Below are 26867 nucleotides of genomic sequence, written 5' to 3'. Positions count from 1 at the left end.
GATCTGTAAATATTAAATTAATTAAAATAAAATATATTATTAAATGGGAAGGTAGCTGAACTGGTCTCTAGAGGGAGTCAGAGAACATTGCTATATAGTGTTTGCTAGAGAAATATATTTCCATAATGGCATTACCAGAACTGGCCCCTACAGGGAGCCACAGACCATGCTATGTAAAGCATTTGCTATTAAACTAGTGTTTGCTATAATTTGTGTTTTTCAGCATCACAAGGAAGGGGCTTGGAACTGATCCCCCACAGATATGGGGGTCCTACTGTAATAGCATCAGGAAACATTATTTAGTTAGGCTGAACTAAAGCCACTTGTGACCCAAGATGCCTTTGCAGTATTATTATGAATTCTGCTTGGATCCAATGTGACCAGTTCACATATCCATAGACAACAGAAAGAGAAGAGAAGAAGAGAACAGAAGAGAAGAGAAGACTCCCTGGAAAAGACCCTGATGTTGGGAAAGTGTGAAGGCAAGAGGAGAAGGAGAAGACAGAGGACGAGATGGATGGACAGTGTCATCAAAGCTACCAACATGAAATCTGACCAAACTCTAGGAGGCAGTGGAAGACAGAAGGGCCTGGAGTCCTCTGGTCCATGGGGTCACGAAGAGTCAGACACGACTTAACGACTAAACAACAACAGACAACAGAAAAATGCATGAAAATCTGCTGGCAATTTTCGGTGGCTTATTTAAAATACTGTTTCATCCCATAGTTTGAACTGTCACACATCTCCCTAAAGTTTGCACTGTTCTGCACCATTTAGGTTTTGTTCCCTAACTTCTCACATAAAATGAAACAGGAAAGCAAATAATGTAGGTGAACAAAGAAACCTTTGTATCAATAGGCCAATCTATACAGCTTGAGGTACCACGTTTATATTTTTGATCTGATGGGAATGTAGAGTTCTCATTTATTTTGAGAGTTTCCAGTTCCCCTGGAAATAAGCAAGAGAAATCTCCAATGATTGTTTATACTCTTCTGATCGGCATATCAGTTCCCAAGAGCTGGATTCTGTCCCCTTGTTTCACCCTCGTTAGTAAATACGACAAATAGGAAAGCCGCTTTTCATTAGTGCTTGACATTCTTTTATGTGGTTCGATTGTCAACACAAAGGGAGAGTAATTAGACTGCAGCTCCAGTCCAGGCTAACAGATGGGGTTCTCCCTCCAAGCTCTTGCCACAAAACAGAATTTTTACTTTAAGAAATCATTGTCTAATCTATTCACTTCAAAGAGCATACACATACTCCCCACTTTTCAAGCTCTTGGGGTGCTGGGGAACGAAATTACCTCTCTCATTGGCAATGGAATGGGGAAAAGACAGCTGAACCAAAATGTTTATGCTTTTCATTTGAATAGGAGAAAATTCCTATTTAAATTAAACCATTAAGGGAGAGAGAGAGAGAGCAAGAGCTTCTCTTAGATGCATTTTGTACAGAATTATATTGAAAAGAAACAGAGCTAAATTATGTTGTGTTACATTGGGAAGAGATTTTTAAAAACTAAACATTTGGAATAACTGCTGTCACTCCAAATCATGCTGAATGATCTATTTAGCACATTGTTAGAAGAGATACTCATTTTAACAACAGTGAAACAGTGGTGAAAGACATTTGTCTGTTATAATTTTTCCTCATCTTCATTTTATTGAGTGATGGTCATTGAAAGGCAAATATGAGTTTGATTTGCTAGGGTGATGACTAAGGTACATTATTAGGTATTTATATATAGTTTGACCCTCAAGGGCAGTCATATTGCGCATTTGTGCATATACCTGAAATAGTTCATGTGCACAGAAAATCCCTTACTGCTGTTTCTTGGATATCTCTTGATCAGAAAAATCCCTTTGGAAATTTGGCTTGACAAATTCATGACAAATTTATGATGAATTGGTCACACTGTTTTTAGACATGCCATTTAGGCAAATCCAGAATACCACCACTCAGTAACACTGGGACTCTTCGTATGATGTCACTGAAGGAAGCCTCTAACATACCTTTCACCATAGCTTTTGGTTCAGAAAACAGAGTTCTGAATTATCTTATAACAACACTTCCAGATCTGTTACAGTCCCTGAAAGTAAGAAGTGTAGCTTCTATTTCTAGGGGAGGGGAAATATATTAAAATGGCAGTTTTCTTCTCAGATCTTCACTGCTGGATTAAATCTAACTGCTCGGCCCAATTAGAGTAGATCAACTGGCTGAAATCCACTACTAAGTTGCAACTAGAGTAGCCCCAATGATCTGTGGGGATTTTATGAGTCAAATCCTCAATTTATTCAAGTTTCATTGATTCAGTGGGCCTACTCTAGTTGCAACTTACTACTCGATGTCAGCCATTGAATCAGGGAGTCCAAATTTTTGTGAAGTTCATTAATTAATAACTACCAAATGAATTCAGGACACTTTTTCTATAGTGTTGCCCAAAAAGCTGTTTATGAGCTCATGGCTGCTGTATTGTAGCCAAAACTCTGCTCATGGCCCAGATTCAATCACAGGTAGTCAGTTCAAAGTTTGCTCAGCCTTCCATCTTTCTGAGGTTGGTAAATGGAGTACTCGGCTTGTATGTGGGTAGGGGTTAATGTGTTGCCCGTATAATTTAAATTGTAATCTGTCTGGAGAGTAAGCCCTACGGGGTGATATATAAGCAGCACACTTTTGTTTTATGCTTTAAGATCATGGCAGGGGCTTGGCTAGGAGCTTGATGTTGAATTAAGAGAGCTAGGGTCACGAAGAGTCGGACACGACTAAACGACTACACACACAGGGTCTAGCCTGAGAATACCCCCTCCACAGGTCAATGTCTGCCAGAAAGTGTCCGTGGCTGGCCCAATTATTTTGTCATCCCCTGGAGCAGAGTATCTCAGAGGTACATCTCCCAAGTCTCATGTCACCTGAACCGCTGTGGCATCATCTTCAAGAAATCCTTGGAATGAAATGACGACCCTACACAATGAGATCACACTTTGTAACACCCCCCCCCCAGTCTGCTTCCTCCGCCCGCCGCTTTGCTGCATCACATCTTCTTAAAAACACCCACACCTTTCTTTAAAAACAAAAAACAAAAAAACACCAATTTATCATATGAAAATGGTGTGGCTGAGGACACAGAGAGGGGGAAATATTGCTTTTTAGCTTATTTGAGCAAATGAAATCAAACTCTCTGCTCTGGCTGACATTATTTACCTCAGCTAAAACGTTGCAGATATCTGGGACTATATTTTTCCTCAGCTCGGAAGACACTGCTGTGCGTAACCGTGCACATCTAAACCTAAATGTGAAAAGCTGCCTCTCTGGAATGAGAGATCTCAGTACAGTCTCGTGATTCTCCCCCCCCCCCCCCAACTAGTGGGAATGCTAGTGAAGAGATGGCCTATTGCACCACCTAATGGATGAAAGAAAGCTGGCAAAATATAAACAGAAGCATCAGCCTGTTTAGTCCATGAATGACTCTGAAGGGCTGACTGCAGCCCAGTCTGCTCCTCCTCCTCCCCCCTCCTTCTGCCTCCACTCCTCTCTGCCCTTTTGGATTCATTTGAGAGCAAACTTGTGGAGCAGCCAGAGATGTGACACCAGGGGCAAAGGGAAAAAAACCCCACTCCTGCAATTCTTGGATATTCTCATCTGGAAAAGGCAGGTCTCAGATATTCCATTTTAGAAGGGGGGAAAAAGAGCCCTCCAGTTTTTAAAAGACAGATAAAGCAACTAAATGTAAGATTTATATGCTTCCAGGAAAAAGCATGCTTGGGAAAGGTTATATATAGGGAGACGGATGTATATGAATGTATGTGTTTGGCATTTTATTTTACCTCTTCCTCCCTCCCTCCCTCTCTCTTTTCCTCTCTACCTGTGTGTTAATTATGTATATGTCTGTGTATTTATGTGTATACCTGTGATGGTATATATTTATGTAGGTGTCTCATGGATCTAGCTGTGCAGGAGTGGGAGTAAACAAGGCAGCCCAAAAGGAGTGAGAGAGTCCGTGAGCACTGGTTCATTGTTGCTTTAAAGTGATCTGGAACAACCCACTGAAATGAATGAAATGCTCCTGAGACTGAATGAATGCCTTGTTAGAAATCAGAGTGCTGAAGGAAGATGAGAGAGATTCAGTGTGAATTCTGGTGGAACTCCTTGACTACTTTTTCTTCTTTTCTCCTTCAGGGCGATTACCATAGGCACTCCTGGAACTAAGGAACCAAGTAACTAAGGACTAAACACACAGAGGCAGGGAAAAAAAACCACTTTTAACTCTCTTTGCCTGCTCCATTCACAAACCCAAGTGCAGGATGCAAACCGAAAAGGAGTGAAGAGAATTAAAGAGTGATGATGATGATGATGATGATGAGGCAGAAAACCAAATGGGAATAAAGGGGCGTTGCAGAAGAAGGAAAGAAGAACTGAAAGGCCTGGACCCAGCAAGAGGGAGGCACTAAAGGCGTCTCTCTTCTCAGAGTGACCCAGCAAGAGGCAGTGGATGGAAAGGAACCAGCCATGGATCCTCTGTGTTTGTTGGGGAACAATCGGTGGACTTATAACTGCTCCTTGAACAATGACACCATGGAGAACCAAACTTCTCAAACTAACAGAAGCTTTCCCATTAAAAGGAATGAGGATGTTGCTAAGGTGGAGGTGGCGGTGCTTTGCCTCATCTTCTTCCTAGCCCTGACTGGGAACTTGTGTGTTCTTATGGCCATCTACACGACCCGTCACAAGCATTCGCGCATGTACTTCTTTATGAAGCACCTGAGCATCGCTGACCTGGTCGTGGCCATCTTCCAGGTTTTGCCTCAGCTCATTTGGGACATCACCTTCAGGTTCTACGGGCCAGATTACCTCTGCAGGTTGATCAAATACCTACAAGTGGTGGGAATGTTTGCTTCTACCTATATGCTATTGCTGATGTCCCTGGATCGGTGTTTGGCCATCTGTCAACCCTTGCGGTCTCTGCACAGGAGGTCTGACCGGTTGTCTGTCCTCCTCACTTGGATGGTATGCCTTCTCTTCAGCATCCCACAGCTCCAGATCTTTTCCTTGAGGTACGCAGATCACGGACAGATTGATTGCTGGGCAAATTTCATTCAGCCCTGGGGCCCCAAGGCCTACGTCACCTGGATAACCTTGACTGTCTACATCATCCCTGTACTTGTGCTGAGTGTCTGTTATGGCTTGATCAGCTTCAAAATTTGGCAGAATGTGAGGCTAAAAACAGTCCATGAGACCAATGTGAATCTGACCTCTAGCAATTGCCATGGGGGCGCACTCTCCAGGGTCAGCAGTATCAAACTTATTTCCAAGGCCAAGATCCGGACAGTCAAAATGACCTTCATCATAGTCTTAGCCTTCATTATGTGCTGGACTCCTTTTTTCATTGTTCAGATGTGGATTGTTTGGGATGAAAATGCTCCAAAAGAAGGTACAGTTTCTTTCCTCTTCCTCCTTTCCTATGTCCGTCTGTCTGTCTGTACATACTTCATGCAATACTGTAGTTGAAAGAAATCCCACTCAATAATATTGTAGATAGACGTTCCAATGTAGGGTCACAAGATTTAAATCTACAGTATTCCATCCTCAAGTGACTTAACAGGTATTTGTGGGGGGAAAGAGGCAGTAGTGGCAGGATCAAAATGTAAGGGAAATACCAATTCATTGGAAACAGAACAGAGAAACTATGAGGACAGGATATGACTTGGGCAATATTTACAGGACCTTAGACAAGTTACCGGTAATCACTGTTCCTGACTCTCATGCCTGAAAATGAGAGACATGGACATTTTAGAAATGAGAAAATGGGGTGGGAGGTAAGAAACCAGAAACCAGAAAGTCCTCATTAGAGACATCTGCCTGCAGTGTATTGTTGACATAGCCATGTAACATGAACATCAGATCCACAGTTTAAGATAAAAAAAGAAATGGCATTCCACAGTTTCTAAGTTTTAGGACTTTACCTGGGGTGGGGAATCTTTACAGGGATCTTGTGAATGGTTGAATAGGTTGTCATTGGTGATGAACTTAAAGCTGAACAGAGGGGCAGTGCAGAAGTGTTCCCCTTGTCTGGAGATGAGGTTGCCCTTCAGCTATGATGAAATTATAGCAAGGGGTTCCTTTCATGAGCAGTATCACAGCTTTTGTTCTGTTTTTTTTTTTCTGCTTGTAAACCCTCTCTCCCATTTGCTGATGGGGGCATAGCCGACCTCCCGGCAAATGTATAAGTTGCCACTTACCAATTAGCAGGAGGTTGTCCTCTCCAGCCTTTGCTTTGATGAAGTGGACTCCGGTCCATGAAAGCTTATATATAGTAAGACATTTGTCAGACTTTAAAGTGCTTCAAGACTCCTTTTTGTGTTATGTGTTCAGAGACTGGGAGTTGCAACTTGTCACTTACTGTACATACTAGTGCCAATTGCTAATGGATGCATTAGTAAGAACTTTGGTTAATCTCATTCCTGTGATATCTGTAACACTCAGTTCCTGATTAGAGCAATGAGGACAGGCAGTATTTGAAGTGGGAAGCCTTTTTCTCTATCATATCAAAGTGGACTGAAGTCACCATTTTGAAGATCATCTGGCCATCAGCTGTGCCCCCAACTGACCCACCCTTCTACAAGAAGCTACTCTGGTCCGTTGGCTGGCTCAGATCTTTGCTCTTCGCTGGATGCCTTTAACATTAAACAATCACTTACATATGGTTAGATGGACAGTCAAAGACTGAATGCCATAAACAGAACTGTTGTGCGTCTTTTGGTCAATTCCCTCCCCCGCCCCCTTATGTACACATACCTGGGGCGGGCAACTTTAATAAACTCTGAAGACCAGGGGTTGAAAGAATATTTTTTTCAACATAGTCTTCAGGAGCTGTAGTTAGCATGTGCCTGTGTTACCTACAGAGAGTGCACTCTGTGTAAAATCCCAAAGAGAGAAATAACATAAGCGTGTGGGCAGTGTCTCCCCCTCCTAACACTAGGAAATAATTCTGTCATTCCTGCAAGTGAAACTGCTGGTTAGTTGATCGTCTCTGTATTCAGATAGTCTAGGTAGATTATTTTAAGCCTTTGTCACTATGACACCTGCAATTAGAAAAGTCTGTAGTCCTGTAAATGGTCAGCCACTAACATTGAAAGATGGTGGGATGCAGAGTGACCCTATCATAAGGAACAGTGAAGTGGCCATGAAACATGAAAAGGCAGTAATCATCCGAGGACTGATTTATTTTACTACAAGGGATGGGGAGAGATGCTCAATGGGCTTTCTGCTTTACTAAATTAGTGTGGTTGGCTTGTGGATAACCATGCACTTTGCTTTGGATGGGTTGTTGGGAAGATCTTTTGGTGCTCTGCCTCAGACAGCCAGATATCCTGGGCTAGCCCAACTGGGATGGACCACCAGGTCAACCTCTCCCCACACCCTTATTATCCCTCTTCCTCTCATAAAGTAAAATCAGTGTACTACAAGTTTCAGTGGAGAAACTGTGGGAAGGACTGCTTATCATTTCCCAAACTGTCTTACTCCATGTGGGAGAGATAAAATACTTGTGTGATTCCTTATTTGAACTGGAAGCCAAAGCACTGCAATAATTAGAATGTTGGACTTGGGTGTCACAAACTACAAATCCAGTTTCTGCCTAATAAGACGTTCATTAAGTGGTTACTGCTGGTGTACTGGACCCATGTACGACAGAGTTGAAGTCCCAGGACTTTCTGAGTAACAGAGACTATCATATCACCTGCTACCCATCTTGGGTTGCTCTGTCCCCTGTGAGAATAGCTGCAATTCGCACTATAGAGAGAAATGGATTTTTGTGGAGCCAGATTTTTGCAAGGTATCCCTGTCAAAGAGTCAATGTGGTATAGTGGGTAGAGTGTCAGACTGGGACTTAGGAAACCTGGGTTCAAATCATTTCTTGATCATGAAAACTCACTAGGGGTGAGAACATCTCACATACCTCCAAACCTTTATCAGGCTCAGAAGTTAAATGACTTGAAGACATATTGCATCTCTGTTGTAATGCAAAGTAACTGAGTTGAACTTTGTCTCCATTGGCTGTTACGACCCATTAGCTTTATAAAAGACTTTCTCCTCATTTGTTGAAATGGACGAAGTCAGCTGCTTGCATATTTGGATTTTTCTAAAAGAAGGGTGGTGGCTATGGTAATGATCTGCACATTTACCACCACCACTACATCACTCATGAAGACATCTTGGCTGCATGCCATTCATTCAGTTCAGTGTAACTCCCTATGCTGTTATGAGCATAAAATTTGGATGCCTCCATATATAGAATGCAGACTGCAAGAATGGATGACATCAATGTGATGAAGGAAATACTGATGACTGACATTGATGTCTTGTGATACATTGTCTTTCCTGCTATCTACTTCTAGAAATTGGTTTAGGAATGCAGCAGATGTTATGTCTGCTTCTAATGGTCAAAAAACACTGGTAGCTGTATGCAGGCCCATTAGGTTCAGTAGCTGTGGCTATTCCTTCACCGAAATGTTTGCAAGAGACAATGTGAAGTGAATTTTTTGAGTGGGCTAGCCATGGGGTAGCTTGACATGAGCAAGGTGTGTTTCCACCGCACATCAAGCCACACTTGGGCACACCTTTGTCTGACATCTACAAACCAGTTAGGTGTATACCTGATGGATTTGCATGTCCTCAGGCATAATTAGCTAATGTCATAATTTCTGGGAATCAAATATTCCTCCCTGTTTACAGCAATCAGGAAATATTTCCTATTTGTTTCAGGGTAAACATCTCAGGAAAACTGAGACGTTGTTATTATTATTATTATTATTATTATTATTATTATTATTATTATTATTATTATTATTATTATTATTATTATTATTATTATTATTATTATTATTATTATTATTATTATTATTATTATTATTAAAGTACCAGACTGTCTGAAACAATTATGTGCCTACACTGCTAAATTATCCAGAGGGAGCTTTCTATTTTTTCCTGTGAAAAACAGCAGTGCAGAGTTTGAAAACTTTCACAATGCCCCGCAGCAAATGTTCACAATGCCCCGCAGCAAAATAGATTTGACCAAAAATGTGCCTGCAAAAGGTAATAGAACATGAAAAGAATGGAGGCGAGAAAACAGTAGGAGGGAAAGGAAAGTGAGAATGGAGAAAAGAGAGAAACAATGGTTACCTCTCAGTAGAGATAACACTAAAATGGAAGGTGAGGAAGAAATCCAATTGGGGATAGAACTGATAAGCGATATTAAGAACTTCTCCACTATTGTATGTGTCAGCTAGAAGAATGTTGTTTTGTTACAGATGGTTACTCAGGGCAAATGAGATTATCTTACTTCTGATATGTTGCTTTATTAGCCAAGGATTATAAGAGAGTTTCCAACAAAAATATTCCCTTGAAAGGTCTTGCCTGCCAAGTACTCCAGCAGTTGACAAGAGTGGCAGGCGAGCCAATCTGGACTTTCTTGAACTTGTCCCTCTCCTCTCTTGACCTCAAAGTGGCAAGATCTAGGTAGCAAAGGGAGAACAAGGGACCCTCCTACTTCTGTCATCTTGAAAGAGAATATTAGATCAAGAGTCCTTTCATAAAAGCTGCTCCCAAACAGTGACTCCCAACAGTGACTCCTATGGATGAATCAAAATTTGGGAAAGAACGGATAGCAATATGAATTATTGACACTGGTCCTCAGTGTTAAGCTTCTTCTTTCTATCTGGCTTGCTGTGTAGTCCTGAAATAACAGCAATAACAGGTTAAAACATGCATCAGTCAAGGATGGTCTCTTAGATCAAAAGGCGCAGTGCCCCAGTACAGACTGCTTTTCCCTGGCTGATCCACACCTGCCTGCTTTCATACTAAAAGACCAGCACCAAGGGGGCTGTGTTCCCCTCCTGGTGTGTGTGTGTGTGCGTGTGTGTGTGTGTGTGTGTGTGTGTGTGTGTGAGAGAGAGAGAGAGAGAGAGAGAGAGAGAGAGAGAGAGAGAGAGAGAGAGAAGGAGAGAGAGAGAGAGAATATGTTTTTGTATGCGGCTGTTGGTGTATAAATACCAAAATAACTTTTGCCCACAGCTCTGCCTTCCTGGGTTGGGGCTTCTACCCCCATGAACACAAATGAGCATCAGCCACTACTGACGAACATCACTTTTTAAATTCATCACTTGGCAAGTCTCCACTTGGTCAAAACAGTACCAGTATGAGGGTATTTTCTTACTGCAATTCTATGGAATTTCCTAGTATCCTGTCATGAGACAAATTTGGCAACCATAACATTTGTCCTCAGCATAGAGTTAAGCAAGAATAAGGACATCCCTGAAAGCTGCTGCTTGGACATGCCTAATTCTTGGAGAATCAACTGGACTAGAACTCAGGAGACTTGGCTTCCAGCCCCCCACTTGGCTATAGAAATTCACTAGGGGATGGCAGGGGTAGAACACTCTTTGCCTCAGAAACTCTCTTACTGGTCACCATAAACTGAAACTGACTTAATGGCACAGAATAACGAACCAGATGCTGATGAGCAGGTGTTCCTTTAGCTCCTGTGAATTTGACTTTATATATAAAGAAGAACAATGATCAGTCCCAAGAAGGGTGGTATTTGAATTTTAATGAAACTTAAATTGCACATTCCACTCTCCTGAATGCTGGTCTTTAGCAGTTCCAGGGGTTGGAAATCGTTGCCCTCCAGATGTTGCCGGGCTGTGGTTCCCATCAATTCTGGCCAGCTTAGCTTCAGGGACTGTGGGATTTGTAATCTAACAGTATCTGGAAGAGTGCATATTCTCTCTCCCTGCTTTGTTCTTTTAAAAACGGTTATCCCAAAAGACTGGATGTAAAGCACATATCTGCAGCTCATCTTTGAATTCTTTTCTAAAGAAGAATCATAACGAGAAAAATGAATTGGGGAAAATAAATAAATAAACAACCCCAAAATTACTGTTTAACAGAATGAACCTAGCTACCTGTGGTTTGTGCATGTTTTGGTGAACAATTTGTCTAGCTGCATAGGAAAAATACCCTAGAAACTGAGGAATGTCTACAAAATTCCCATGAACCTCTTAGGGGTTATCTGCCCTGGATCAAACTCAAGGTAATATTACCAAAAAATCTGTTGTTGATCTTTTACTTAAAGTGCCACTTAAAATTTCCTTTGCAGGAGTGTTTGCCCAAAAAACAAAACAAAACTGTTTTCTGTCCCATAATATTGTTCCATGTAGGGCATGAAACAGAGTAAGTAAGCACTAATATCCATATTTTCAGGAATAATATTACTAATACTAATAGGAAGAACAGCCATTGCTGTTTCTTTGTATTTCCAACCTCTGAGGCAACATGAAATGGGTTATAAAAATATAGCTCAGTGGCTTAGGTATCTGGCAGTGGAGTCAAAGGTTGGGAGTCGGATTTCCCGCTGTGCCTCCTTGACGGGGGGCTGAATTCAGTGACCCACAGGGTCCCTTCATGATCTGCAGTTCTAAGATGATTATTATTATGATTATTGGACAGGATCCAATGGGGTTGCTCCACTGAGGGAACTGCTTCTTGTTTGTGTAACTGAGAGAGAGAGAGAGAGAGATCCACCCTGCTTACCCCCCAAGCACCCAGGAAAGTTGGAAAACCCTTCCAAGCACATTTCATGTGACAGGGGGCCGGGGGCTGGGAAGAAAAGGTGGACAAGTCTCATTACATTACCAATCTGGTGCTAGCACAATATTAGATTTATCCTGTAATTAATTGTACAATTTTATTCATGGTTATTCTGAAGCAAGTCCCATTTTGCTTAGTGGGAACTTGTCAGAACTGGTGCCAAGGTCATGCTACTACACACAGCAGATTCTGGGGTTTTACAACTTGCCATACGTTCTCCTGCTTAATCCAATTCCCTGTAAGAACTCCAGAACACATGAAAGCTTCTTCATCACTTTGTGACATTTTATTTGCCATTAACAAGATAGTTATTGTACTCTGGAATTCATGTGTCTGTGTGTGTGTGTGTGTGTGTGTGTGTGTATGTATATGTATATATGTATATATATATATGTATATGTATATGTAGTATATATATATACTACAAGGTGATGGAGAAGGAGGGGGAAGTGTGGCCCTTGTACAAAATTAGAAACAAGTATGAGTAACACTTTCATTGATTATTAAAACTCAGGGAAGCTTGTGAGTCCTTCTTCAAGCTAGGCATTACAATTTGCACACAGGATGAATAGAAAAGTCCAAAAATCCTCCTTGCTGGGATGATATTTGAATTTTTCTCCTCTTGCTTTCTGCCAAGTTATGGAATGGCCAGCCTACAAAAGAGTCCTGCAGGCCTCAAAAATGTTTGCCTGTTTTTGATTTTTCAGTGGTCAATAAAGATATCATCCACCCTCAGGTTATGCATTGACAGTAAACTGTCTTTTTATTGCTTCACCGATGTAAAAATGGCTTCACATTTGCAGGGTAAGCTGAGGTAAGGTGATGGTGCTACAAAATTTTGCCAGTCCTGGAAAAAAAAGGTCTTTCTAACTATTGATTGGGTCGGAGATGTTTATGGCTCCATTTTTGGATACTTTAGTGGCCACGTTTCTGGGATTTGTTAAAAAAATTATGGAAGAATTCTTTACTATTGCTTTATTTACGTTACAAGTATGTGCACCCATCCATAATGAATTAGTTGTATTTGGTTGACAATATGAGGATGCTGAAGAGCCATTCAAGAAATTCATTCAAGGAGCTCAACCAGTGAAGAGAAGTCTCTTAAAACAGCACTACTATCTGTGCAGTAAGTCCTTCAGACTTAACAACAATTAACAATAATTATAAGTTCTGACTTACGGTGACCCTCCTCAAATTTTTCTAAGGGTGCTCAGAAGTGGTTTACTAGTGCCTTCTTCCAAGTGGATTCTGGGATCATGTAGTTTGCCCAAGGTCACACAAGCTGGCTCCTAGGAAGCAGGGTGGGAAATTAAATTCTCAGTGCTCTAACTCAGTAGTTCTTAACCTTTGTTACTCAGATGTTTTTGAACTGCAACTCCCAGAAACCCCAGCCAGCACAGTTGGTGGTGAAGGCTTCTGGGAGTTGCAGTCCAAAACTTCTGAGTAACCCAAGGTTAAGAACCAGTGCTCTAACTCACTGAGCTTCTTGCTATGGGCTCAATCCAGTGGTGCTCAGTAGAAATGTTTGCTGTGAAAGCTAACTTTGGATTCTGTTATTCTTTTCATTAGAGCACTCATTAAGTGGTGCTACGCAGAATTCCCCCAAAAACATTTTGCTGCCTGAGGCAAAACAATAAATGTGTCTCTCTTTATCTTCTTCAGTCAGGCCCCAGAGGCCCAAGAACCACTCAAGTTCTCCTGCCACATGAAACAGAAACCCCCATAAGCGCTTCTCTCCCACTGGCAGTATAAATTTTCATAGCCATCAACATTCCTATCAATTCATACAAATTCACAGTCTCTTCATAACAATATGAAGTTCCCTCTGCATAATGGTAGAGCTGGCACTAGCGCTGTGCAGTCAGATAAAAAGGTGTATGTATAAAGGGCACAGGCTAAAAATCCACCTGGCAAAGCATTTAAATTGAAAGCAGCTTGGCTGCGTCTGATGTTTGGAACACAAAAACACATTTAAGAGAGCAACAGGAGGAAAAGTTTCCTAGGGTGTGCTACCGTAATGTTTATCTTCCTCTACATGTGGAGCCAGCAAGAACCTTTCTGGACAGCGTTGTTGTCCTATATTAATGAATGTGCGTCAGAAATGTTTTTATCATCTCCTCTGCCCACTTCACATACACATTATCTGCCTCTCCGTTTTTGTTAATGGAGCCTCAGATTTTTTTTCCTGTTTGTTTGGTTTTCACTGTGACTAAGTCATATGAGCTTTTAGTCTGTAATAATATTTGCCCCAGCTACACACGACATGTGTAAAATGCCCCATGAGTGACATTTTACGAGATGGTACTCCTACTCAAAGGAAGGGAGGTGAGATAGGATGCCAAGACTTCCTCTTCCCCTGGACCCCCTTTACATCCTCAAAAGCCGATACAGAGTATTTGGGGACCTTCTTGAACAATGTGGTTGGTGGTAGGAGACGCTTCAGGTTCAGGGCCTGAACTGAAAGGATGCCCTGGATCCAGCCCTATGTGTTACATAATAAAGCAGGGGTTGATTGTGAGCATTCCTGTTAAAAGATGTGGCCATTCTGATTTTAGCTATTCCTGTTCTTAGCCATAGAGAAGTCACAAAATTCATGTCCATCATCTGGCTGTTTTGAATGCTCACCAACATATAGTACAGCAGAATGTTTGAAGCCTTTTGTGTACATTATGCTTAAAGCAAGTGATATGGGCAGTGGTAAGGGGTGATAGGAACTGCAGTCTAGCAACAGATGAGATCCAGAAGTTGTTCCCCATCACTGCTTAAAGTCATGTGATCAGTACACTTTATGGTGGACACGAGCTCTGAAGGAACTGAGATCTAGAGTATTTTGTTGTGGGTTTTTTCCCCCTACAAATATCATAATTCTCTTTCCAGGTGTCCCACTTACAGGACCCAGATCTTATAGACAACTAAATTGGACTCATCAAAGGAGAAGATCCAGATGGCAGACTTCTTGCCTTGGCTAGATCTACCTTCCTGTTTGAAAAGGAAGCTGCCTTAATGGTTGACGGGAAGTCCCCCTTTCAAAGTCTATCCAAGGCATGAAGCTTGGCACTTGGGCTTTCTTTCCAGGTGAGCAGAATTTAAGTGTCTGTATGGACTGGGTCCTGCAGATGGGACTCCCAAAAAGGAAAATTATGTAATTTTTAGTATAGTACAAGAAAAAAAATGCACATCCCTAGTACATTTAGGGTGCATCTTTAGGGTGACGCTATTCCGAATTCCTAACTATTTCATTATATCTGCTCTTTTCAACCTTTTGAACAGAAAATTAAGTTTTGCAATGGGAATGGGGCAGTTTGGAGGCAATTGTCAGTTCTTGTGACACTCTGGGAATCCATGGATCTAAAAAATGCAAAAAGGGAGGAAGACAGAACTAGACGTCACTCACTGCATGGATGCCATCAACATGGGCTGAGTAAGGGACAAAATCAGAGGTCCATTTATTTCCATTTAAATAAAGGTTTTTCTTTATGTAAAATGCTCAGAAAGCTTAAATTTTGCCAAAAAAATTTTTTGCCAAGAATTTGGGGGGAGGGGGAGGGTGTTTGAAGGACCCACAGAATGCAAAAACATCGATCAATCGTCTATGCTGTGCTGTACCTTTTTTCCACATGAAGTTTTCTGCGTCCCACACTATCGCATTGTCTCCCTGCCACAGTTATCCAATGATTTGGAAATAAACCTGACGGCCATAATCATAACAGCTTCAAACACCCTGTTTTAGAAGAGGTCACCATGTTAGTCTGTGCTAATGTATCAGAAAAAAACAAAAATTTTACAAAATAAATAAATAAGGCAAAAAACATTATGGCACCTTAAAGACAAACTGCTATATTTTAGCTTTGGAAGAAGTAGGCGTGTGCAATCTTTGGATTTGGCCTAATATGCTATATTTTAATGTGAGCTTTCATGGAACCAGTCCACTTCCTCAGACAGAAGAGTGGAACACTATAACATTGTTGTTCAAAGTAGCTTGGCATTTGCTCCTTCTGGAAATATTTATATTCACCAATATTGACTGACATGATATTAAATATTTCTAAAAAGCCCTTTTGTGCAGAAGTCTGCTTATAGCAGTGTATATGTGTGGAAGATTTCTGATAACCTGTAAATATTACTTAATACTTTCACTATAAAACATGCATAAACTTTGGTAAAGAGAAGTAACCGGTTATGAATTTGGTTCAGCATTGTTAACATTATATTTGTCCAGATATTGTGCTGTTTTCCTTTGTTATGTAACTGACTGAAGTTAGTTGTCATTGCCATACTAATGAAAATGCATGAGCTGTGTATATCCGTTTCTGCTGGGTCAAGCAACAATGCGATGAAAAGCCATCCTCTTATGGGTCACTGAAACATTAATAACTATCTATCCATCCGCCTGTCTGAGTAAATTTCAGAGCTTCAGGACTCAAATGTCACACTCCTGTGTCATCATGAAACAAGCAGAAGGGCAACTTATATATATTGAAAAGGCATGCCCCTGCAAACAAAGCAGATCTGACTCCAGAACAATGGTGACCCTGCATATACATGTTGCTTTTTTTCACATATTAAGGGAAATGAAAACACTTCACTTAAAGAATATAGTCCTCCACCCGGTCACTAAATGGCCAAATTCTCATTTACAGTTTATAAATATGATATAGTGGCCTCACAGGATCAAAAGCCTATTTTTTTCAAGCTATCCCTGTTGTAATACAATGTACTTAGGAGTGGTTTGGTCTTGAATGGGTAGTTAAGAGCCATTGTCTTTACAAAAGCCTTGTCTGTCAATTGCTAACGTGGACTGATCCAGACAGCCTTCTTCTTGTGCAAAGTCATCCTTCATTTGAAGGGCTGGCCAGCCCATATCTGATTTAAAGATTTAAAAAATCATAAAGGGGGGAGATTGCAGTGCACACCTGCAGTGAGCAGCACCTGGACAACAGCCTCAGAAGGCATACAAGTCATTTTGTCACAGTCCTTGGATGAGAAGCACTGTAATTTTGTTTAAATGATTAAAAATAACTTTTAATTTCGTACTTGGTATAAATAGGTTGAAGCATAGTGACTGCGGTGTCAGAACAAGACTTAGGGGGCCTTGAGTTCAAATCCCTGCTCACCTACCTTGAAAACATTTGGGTAGCCATATGTAGGAGGCAACTTGACAGCAGTGTTTTGCCCTTTCCGTTGGTGATGCATGTCTTCCTTTTTGGTCTTGTGTCAATGGCCAGATAAGCTGTTTTCTGAAAACTGAAAATAATTTTTACAAGGCTCTTTCCTTTTTGTTGTGTGAGTAGATTTTACTTACATACAATCAATTCCTTCTGTTGTTAGAAATCTTTAGCTTTAATGCAGTTTTTTGAAATCTCGGACCTGGGCAATTGCTTAAAGGCGTGAGGAATTTACTTTCATTATATCTCCACTGTTGTTGTTTTTAATCTGTGTACTGAGTGTTGAACAGTTCTTTGTGAGTGTGGAGAACAGGCAATTTCACACCTCTGTCCCTCAGTGTGTACCATGGAAGACTTGATGTTAGCTGTCCCAAACACCCTCAATCTTGCCTGTTACGGGGTGTGTGTGTGTGGAATCTGCTATATTTATAAATTGTTCAGTGGTGCTTCCAACATGATCAAAGAAAATAAATGTATTTGCAAAGGCTTTCACGGCCGGATCTAGTGGTTGTCATGGGTTTGTCGGGCTCTTTGGCCGTGTTCTGAAAGTTGTTCTTCCTGACGTTTCGCCAGTCTCTGTGGCCGGCATCTTCAGAGGACTGGAGTAGGAACTCTGTCCATGCTCTGTTGGTGTTTGTTGGTATCATTAGCTGGTCTTTTTTGTGCAATGATCTCCGGCCCTTGTGGCTGGGTAAGAGTTCGCTGACCTTTTGCAGGTTGTATTTTTCAGAATGGGGTGCCAGGCCGTGTTTAGTTTCAGGCCTTCTTCTTTCCTGTTGAAGTTTTCTTTATGTTTATGGATTTCAATGGCTTCCCTGTGCAGTCTAACATACAGATTGCTGTTGTTGTCCAGTACTTCAGTATTTTGAAATAGAATTTCAGAACACGGCCAAAGAGCCCGAAAAACCCACAACAACCAAAAGAAAATAAAGCAATAGTTTTTAGTTCAATTGGTTGTGAATGGGCTTTAGTTTGGCTTTACATAATAGTTTGTCCATGTTTTTCCCTTTGTGGATATGAGTATCCCTTATTAAGCTTTTGAGTTTAAGTGGGCATGCTTAGAAAATAGGATGTCACAGAAAATATAAGTTATTGCTGGGTTGACAAAATGGCTCCAAGGCTTAAATTTGTCATGGACAAGGACATTCCTTCTTTTGATGGTTGTTGTGGGTTTTTTTGGGCCCTTTGGCCGTGTTCTGAAGGTTGTTCTTCCTAATGTTTTGCCAGTCTCTGTGGCCGGCATCTTCAGAGGACAGGAGTAGCACTCTGTACTCTGGTCTACTCTTGTCCTCTGAAGATGCCTGCCACAGAGACTGGCAAAAATGTTAGGAAGAACAACCTTCAGAACACGGCTAAAAAGCCCGAAAAACCCACAACCACCAGTAGATCCCGGCCATGAAAGCCTTCACGAATACATTCCTTCTTTTGCTTTTTTAATTTTTCTCTCTCTGGGATGCATATATAGTGTTTCAAAGAGGCCTGCTTTCCTTGAACATTAAACTGTAGAAAGGGTTCATCCTGTAATTGCTTGTTAGTGATTTTATACTGTTACTGCACTGCAAGCAAACAAATAAGTCATATATTCTGAGATATTGTATAAACATTGTTTTGGCGTTGCAGTAAAAGTTTATTGCAGGGCTATTCAAATACAGGTTTTTGGTTCATCTTATTATTTAATGTGGGTTGTTTATACAATACCCTACTGTGCGCTTGCTAAGGCTGCATATCGGAATAAGACCTAGGATTTCCTGGTCTCTAGGGCACCAGCTGAAATTTCAGGGAATGGCCCTGCTTCTTTGAATCTCTAGGTAGTGTGGCCAATTTCATGGTGAAGTATAATGGATGCAGATATTTTTTAACATGAAGTGGTTTAAAAAGCTGGGCACCCATCTCTCCAACTATTTCCAGTTGGCACCACAGCATACAGACACTGTGTGAAGACATTTATACATGCACTTTCTCTACAGAAAGTCAGCTCATCAAAAAGCCAGAACAAGGGAAGGGTGCTGGGCAGAAGAAAGAGCTGGTGGGTGTATGTAACTGTGCCTATCAAGTCAGTTCTCACCTTCGTTCCCTTCCCTTGCATCTGACTTTTTGGTATGCTGACATGGTACAGACAAAATGCTGAGTGCATGTAACTGAGCCCAAGAAAGCACCATGTTCTGACTCATCCTGTTACAGATGGCCTTGCATCACCAGCGCAGGGCCCATTTTGAGAAATAGTTGACCAAGAAGCTGTTTTAGCACACTTCTGTACCATCTTGCTACCCTACCTGAGTGACATCAAAAGAAGCCTCCTTCTGTGATGTCTGAAACCCCCAATCCCATGATCTTTGTCCCCAATCCCATGATCTGGCATTGAAATCTCATGTAGTAGGATGTTGCTGACTTAGCAACTTTAGTTGGATGTCAGTTTTGGGAACCAGAGCCAGGGGATTTCCAAAGGAGAGGCCATATATCTATAGATTGATTTTGTTGTCTTTGTTGTTCCCTGATGCTCTGTGTTCTTGTGGTGCCAAGAGTCATTAGCTGTTTCATACTGTCACTCTTTGCTTCTTGCTACCACTTAGGCCATAGTTCCTATCATTTTGAAATTCATGAACATATATAGAAGAGTGAGTAAGCAGGCAAGTTTGCAGATCAAACAGAGGTGAGAGTACTTTCCTCTCATTAATAACACTAGATTACATGCAACTTTCCTCTCATTAATAACACTAGATTACATGTTAGGTGCCTGACACAAAATATCCAGACAGCACACCTGTTTGGCACACCTTTGAGTGAAGGCATCATTATCCATCAGAGGACAAGTTCTTGCACTTTAAAGATAATGTGCAAATGTTTCTGTTTTGGTTACATAGCCTCATCGTGTCAGTTCTCCTGTCACAAATGCTACAGAGTCACTGTATTCTGGCATCCTAGATCGGCTTTTATAATTTTTCTTGTCTTCAGCTTTTGTCATTATTGAAAATGCTGTAGGACATGGAGATAATGTTGGAAAGCCAAATCTAGACCTATTTATTCACTCCAAGTTTGTCTCTCACCTTCAGAGCACTGGCGAGATGTGGGTGAGATTCTTTTCTGTGGCAAGTCTGTCAACCTTAAAAATCCACAGAACCAGACCCTTTTCATTTTACCATTTTTCTTTCTCCCACAGAACTGCCGTTCATCATCACGACACTCCTCGCAAGTCTGAACAGCTGCTGTAATCCCTGGATCTACATGCTTTTCACAGGTCATCTTTTCCATGACCTCTTGCACCGGTTTCTCTGCTGCTCCTCACGGTACTTAAAATCTCGGCAAGGGTGCGATCTGAGTGTCAGCAAGAAAAGCAACTCCTCCACTTTTGTCTTGAGTCTTAAAAGCTCCAGCCAGAGGAGCTTCACCCAGCCATCCACAGCATGAAGAACAACCCAGTTCTCCATAAACTCTGCCAAAGTGAATCGAGTAGACTGATTTCAGTATGTACATAGTGAATGTTGTGAGGCAGATATATACAGGGATGTTTGGATGTAAATATGTATATACATATCATATATATAATATGAGCTATACAATGTATTTATAATGTGTGTGTGTGTGTGTACACGTGCCTATTTCTTATTTCACAGAGAGGAACAGTTTGTGGATCAGGTGGATGAAGGCCCTGCCTCAAAATTTCAGAGAAAGTGTGTTCCCTGTCCTGGTCACGAGCACCTATGAAGGCAGGATTGACAGAAAGTCAACTTTCTGTGAGTAACAGGAATAAAATGAATAACCACATAATTCAAGGCTCTAATAGTGTAGTTTCCAAACACACATTAGGTTCCACAAATCAGTGAAGTTGTGAGTGTAGTACCTGCCTTCACAAAGAGCAGGAATGGAGGGAGAGAGGTTTCTTCTATTGCAGTGATAACAGAGTATGGATCCGATGGCTGTGGTGGAGTTTTTGTTTTCTTTTCTTTTTGAGCCAATTCATAAGTGCAGCAAAATAATAATGTATTTTTTTCTCCTGGACTGAAGCATTCAGACTGCAATGGTTGAGCTGAAATGTTGAATGCCCCACTCTAAAAGAAGCTTCCAGAAAAATACTAGTTGTGCAAATATCATAATCTAGCCCCAGACATTAGCTTTGGAAAGTACAGAAGCTACATGCCAGGAGGATGTTTTTTAAAAAGTACATCCGGTGAGCTGAAATGAATGGTCACAAAGTTTCAAATATTTAAGAACTTTTCCAGTCACACTATTTCTATTATTCAGGGTTTTAAAAATGAATTGAAATTTCTGTCCAACTCCCAGACCTTGTCAGTATAATTCCAGGTGTAAAAATAAATACTGTACTAAATACCAAGCATTGAATTTGCCAAATATGATACACCAGTTCCCTAATTATGAAAACATGGAAACCTATCTAAGGGTCCTCGATTAGAAGAGCAGCCGCTTGCTGGCTAGTATTGAAGTGTCCTTGGCATATACAACTCACATATTAATGCTGAGGGTTTTAGGAGCAGGAGTTAGGACACATTTTCAGTTCACAATAGGCAACAAGAAGGCCCAACAAAGCTCATGACAATTGTGTCGTTAGTATATAAAATGATCCTGCATCCTTTTCAACATAAGGTTTTTCTGTTGTTTCATATTTTAAAAAGCACTATGTATCTACTATCAAATATCATGATAGCAGTCTTCAGATACATTATGTGTATTTGTTACAACATTTTGGGGCCTCTGGATGCCTTCTCCCGAACCAGCATGCTGAAGATACTGTAGAACATAGGAAGCTGCTTTATATCAAGGCAGCCCACTGGTCCATCTAACCAAATATTGTCAACTCTGATTGGCAGCTGCTCTCTAAGCTGTTAGGCTGGACTTTATAATACTTTCAGCCAAGGATGAAGGGGAAGAAACCTGGTTCAGTGCTTTGGACATAGAGCTGTACTGTGGGTTCCCTGGCTTTTGTGGGTGCTCCGGTGGGCACACACTCAGAAACCAGGGCACCTGCAGAATAGCTGTGGGTCTGAAGTGCTGAACTGGCACAAACATCCGAACCGGTGGTTCGTGCCCATCTCTTAATGTAAACCATTGTAAACGTGTATAATCAGACACTCTCATTTTAAAAGTAAATTAGGTGGGGTTTTTTGTGTGTGTTCATTTTCTAAGAAAGGAGACAGACGACACACACTGATAGAATTATTGATGAATGGCAGGAAAGATGTGCCATGTCATGTCAATTCTGTGTGAACTTCTTATATGACGACAGTCCCAGGACATTCTGAAAGCGTTGTCCAGACCATTCCTCTGACATAAATGGTTGTTTCCTAGCTAGATATTTCAGCATAACTACAGTGATTTCTGTTTATTTTCTTTCCATACACTTTCATTTTCAGTAAACTGCAGGAAATACATGGTACAGAACATTTCAAATCGTTGCTAAGCATGATGTCTTATTTATTCGTTTGATTTACTTTTTTTTTTTTTTTTGCTTAGTGCTGTGTCCCACGGTGGTTACCAAGTACAGTCTTGTGCAATATGGTGAACAGTAGTGTTTTTCTATAAAATTATAGTAATAATGGCTAATTGTGATATCTTTGCATATATTGGTTTAAATGAGCACATGCAAATGTCACCCTTTTTTTGTGTAAAGCATCCTTTAAAAAAAAAAGTCCCCTGTCATCCACATCATCCTTTTTGGTGATGTCTTATCTTCATTTTGGCAATCAAGCTGTAGCCACCCTAGTTAACAAACACACCTAGAAATGTTTATTTTCTCATTGTCTTTCCCTAAACTTGTAGAGTAGATAAGTGTGTAGACACCGAACCCAGCATGAAAGCTTAGCTTAGGAGTTCATTGGCATTCCCAACGTAGTTCGTTCATGAAGATTTAGAACACAGGGACAGACTACAGATGAAAGTGGACTTTCTTTAGATGTAAACAAAGTCATATTTTTGAGCCTTTCATATTTGGAAGGAAAACATATATAAAAGGGGAAGACAATTCACCAAATGACATTTCATTCACATCTGAAGAACAGTGACGGGTGTAATTTTGAGCAAGAACGGTTACAGAAATATACGTAAATGGTTGAGGAATTCTCTGTCAGCTGTTACAGCGTTCTACTATGCTTCATTGAAATTTCTATTCACATTTGTCAAAAAGAGCTGTCTTTATTTGAACAAATTTCAAGGACTGGAAACTTGAAGAATAAAAAGCCCAGTGCCTCCCTATTGACATTCCCCAGCTGTCAATGGGGATCCTTCACCTAACAAATGGTTACAGGGCTGCATTCAACCCTAATTGCAGATCTGCAATGCTATGAAAGATCAGATATCACAGCCTGCTAAATCCATCATTCAGACACTATATGGAGAATATCTGAACATCTTAACAAAGTTTGCAAACATGAATGTTGAGAACAATTTTTGGATGCAAAATTGTTTCTGTTCTGGGGCTTCTCCATCTTCAGACTGGTATGGTACAGATCTGTAGAATCTGAATCTTGTGATTGTGCGATGGACTCTTTCATCTTCACAAGCATGAGCCTCTTAATGGCCAGAGCTCAGAACCATTACTTTTTTTAGACTAAAACTACCAACAGTGGCAGGGGGATTCTGGCAGTACAAAGTGATAACATTTCTGAGCTCTGTTATTTGCTTGGAACAAGGCTGAAGATAGCATAGTTGTTCATTTTTACCTGCATTTCTGTAGGTTTCCTCTTGTTTTGTATTGTAAAAGACTATTAAGGATGGAACAGGACAGCCAAGTAGCAATAAATAAATAATGCTAATAGTGAAATAGTTATCTTGTTTGAAAGGATCCCAGCAACAAATTCAGAGGCAAATGCTTCCCATCTGGCTCCAAAGTACCACAGTTCAAGCTTACCACATCAGTAAAAAATTGATTTAGAAATCTGTCTTGTAATCTTTGTTTTTATCAATGGAAGTTTGTATTGAAAGGCATGTACATTGCGTAAGGTTGAATCGTACGAAACCTAAATTGAGGTAATGCATATGATACCTTGGGCAACAGATCTACTGTGCTTTTCAGGTGCCGCATACGACAATATCACCATAATTATTCGGGATAATCAGCTATATCTGAATAGGAGCAATTTCACTGACTGCTACTATCAGCAGTAACAATTTGGAGATCATTCCTTATACATCCATACATTTTTGAAAAATCTGAAAAACCTTTATAAAATATGCAACATTATCCATTGATTTCAGCAAATGGTTGTGCATGGTTCCGATGTGGTTGTGTTTTCAAATTTACAGTTGTGGTAGGGATCTTGACATGTCCAAGCAGAAGACAGCAGAAGGAATGGTACCCATGTCTTTCTTCCCTGCACCGTGCATCCCTTAAATTTATCTTCTGAGGATTTGGGGAAGCCCAGAATTATCAGGGAATCAGCCTGGGGCATTGCAACATGAAGAAAGATTGGCTAAAGTCTCAGAGATAAAAAGGTTAGGTCATGGCATTTTCGTGCCAAGGGTGAAGGACGAGACAGTGCCCCTTCCTCAGTCTACAAGCAAAAGCTGAGTGACTGGTGGTTGGATCTTCTCTGAACGCTGGTGATGGGATGAAGTTCTCTAGCACAATTGAGGACAATAGCTTTGTTGGGATGTTTTTTAAAGCAACCTAGGGAGTTTGGGACACCATTCCCTGAGATTTCAGTGCCAAAGCCTGAGACCTAAGGAAAGGCCCTCGGTATGTTCACAGGACACAGATGCTTGTGATGTAACTGGGGGATGGAGCCTTATGCAACAATTCTCAAACAATACATATACAGTACAGCACACACAGAGTCTATGTAGCTCTATAGCAAGCAACATAATGACAAAAACAAGGGTGCTTCTGAGCATGTCTAAATGGCATGCCCTGAAAGCCATGAAATAGGTCCCCCTAAATTTTCCCAATTGGCAGCATCCCAGTCTTGGAGATTTCACCTTGAAAGACTGCGACTGAGAAAATGCACACCAAACCTAGGTTCTCAGGGCTAAAATCTGAGAGCTGCCAACCTGGAAGGAGCTGCAGGGGGATTTGAGACCAGTGCAGTCACCTTTCTGTGAATTTCCTTCTGCTCATGGTTTCTTAGGATCCTGCTCTCCTTATAAGTGAATGGTTAACTACATTTTAAAAGCTCCATGTGAAATGGTTTCTTCTTTTATTGTAAATACCTTTGATAAATATCCAATGGATGTATTTTCCTTGTTGTGTAACTCACGAACTACTTTAAAAAGATATTACGTGAATAAATGGTGACATTTTAAAAGGAAAACAGGTCAAATAAAAGAAATGAGCAGAAGCCTAAGAAAAGCAAACAAATGGCATTGCACACAAAATGTAAAGGAAATGTAAACTGAAAATGTAAAACAGTCGTGCAGCAGGCATACATGTTACCATTTCCTTCTTACAGATGCACTCATTTTTAAGTGATATATTAGCAGTTGCGCTTCCCCCCCCCCCTTCCTGGTCACTTTTCCAGAGAGATGTCCAAGTGCTATATTTGCTGGGAAGGGTGCAAAATATTAATTCTTCTGACCACCATAAAAGAGGGGGAATGAGTGGATATCACCAATAAAGAAATCGAACATATTCCAGTACAGTTGCATCTCGTCTTATTTGGCCTACAGCTTTTAAAGTTATCCTATATCTCAGTCACTCAATATGGGATCCAGGTTGTACCCATGAGTGGCTTGTGGTAACGTACCTGACTGGGCACCTCACTCCAAAACTCTGGAGAACCACATTATCTATAACTAGTGTTGAACAGCCTTGTTTATGCAAATTGACATCCGTCCCTTCCATGTAGCAGGATTCAAATGACAAAAATAACCTCTAATCCTGAAGATTAATTATTATACAAAAAGTGTCATATACATTTGTGATGTGGGTTTTTAATCCTACGATGATTCTAGGATTTAAGGCCCATGGCATCTGACCACCAATGATGCTGTTGAAGTGCTCCTCATGAACTTGAGATGTTGTAACATTAGATGTAATGCTACCTGCTGTTCTTTCTCACTCCTGCTACTACTTGTTTCATCAGGAACAGCAGGAGAAACGGTCCGAGTAGCAACATGGACAAGAACCAGCGAGGATCTCCGGGAGCTGTCAGTGAGTCCCCTGTTAAGGCACGAGCCTTGACAGGTGGTGAGTCCTACTGATCACTCTAAGACTTGAGCCTTTTTGTCAGGCCTCTGGTAGTCCGTGGCTCAAAGTAGATTACACATTTATAATGTCTTCGTTCTGTCTTCTTTGTCAAGTTGCTTCCACAAGTGATGAAAGATGTTTTTTTCACCTCTGTATCTTGCATTCACCATGCTTTATTTTGTGATTGACCATAGGAAAGTAACAGGCCTAATTAGTGTGTGGGTTTGCTGAGGCATGGTAATCCTATTGGCATGAAATAAAATGGGTTAATTGTAGGAAATACTGATGTCCTTTAATATCCAGCTTGATATTGAGCAAAAAGGTTTTTTTTGTATGGTTTACATGCATGCATTGCACTGTACTTCAGGCCAGAAAGCAAATTCATCACTAGGCCATCATTTTAACCATCTCTGAATTTATTCAGGTTATAATAAGGTTGTGATAAAGCTCCTTTGGATTTAAATTTTGGATTTAATTTTCATCTATCTAGCCTGATGCCTCAAGGCACTTTTATCAGTAAGCTTCTCACAGCAACTGGTCTGCCCTTGAAGGAGTGTGCCAGCAACATTAGGTATACCCACAAACAGGAAATAATAATCTTCCTAAAATTCAGAGCATGTCTTGTTTTTGAGCTACTTGAAGACATTCCCAGGTGTTGTCAATGCTCATTTTCAGAACTCTTCTTGATTACCATGAAGACAGTACAGTACATGCATTTCCTTGCCAGTTGGTCAAAGCAGAACAATTACCAATCAATTAACATTTGGTGTGCCACTACCACAGAATACTGGCATTCAGTTACATTCTTAATCTCTTCATTCTCAAGTCCTTCTTGCTGGTGAAAGCCTCCATTTTGTTAAGTCAGCTGAAGGTAATAAAGGGAAGTGGTTAAAAAAATTCACAAAATATAACTGTCCATAGTTGTCATT

The 26867-nt window shown here is 40.8% G+C and overlaps 1 protein-coding gene across 1 annotated transcript; it reads left to right on the top strand.

Moving 5' to 3' along the window:
* The first annotated feature begins 3449 nt into the window (after positions 1-3449).
* On the top strand, positions 3450-25385 carry OXTR (oxytocin receptor). The gene is made up of 3 exons (XM_072989470.2): positions 3450-3645; positions 4174-5425; positions 19963-25385. The coding sequence occupies exons 2-3, from the start codon at positions 4504-4506 to the stop codon at positions 20208-20210; spliced, it is 1170 nt and encodes a 389-aa protein (XP_072845571.2). The 5' UTR covers positions 3450-3645; positions 4174-4503; the 3' UTR covers positions 20211-25385.
* The last annotated feature ends 1482 nt before the right edge of the window (positions 25386-26867 follow it).

The sequence above is a fragment of the Pogona vitticeps genome, chromosome 2, assembly GCF_051106095.1.
Source record: "Pogona vitticeps strain Pit_001003342236 chromosome 2, PviZW2.1, whole genome shotgun sequence".
In the NCBI taxonomy this organism is placed as follows: Eukaryota; Metazoa; Chordata; class Lepidosauria; order Squamata; family Agamidae; genus Pogona; species Pogona vitticeps.
Note: the sequence above shows the minus strand (reverse complement) of the source record. Positions and strands in the feature narration are given on the sequence as shown.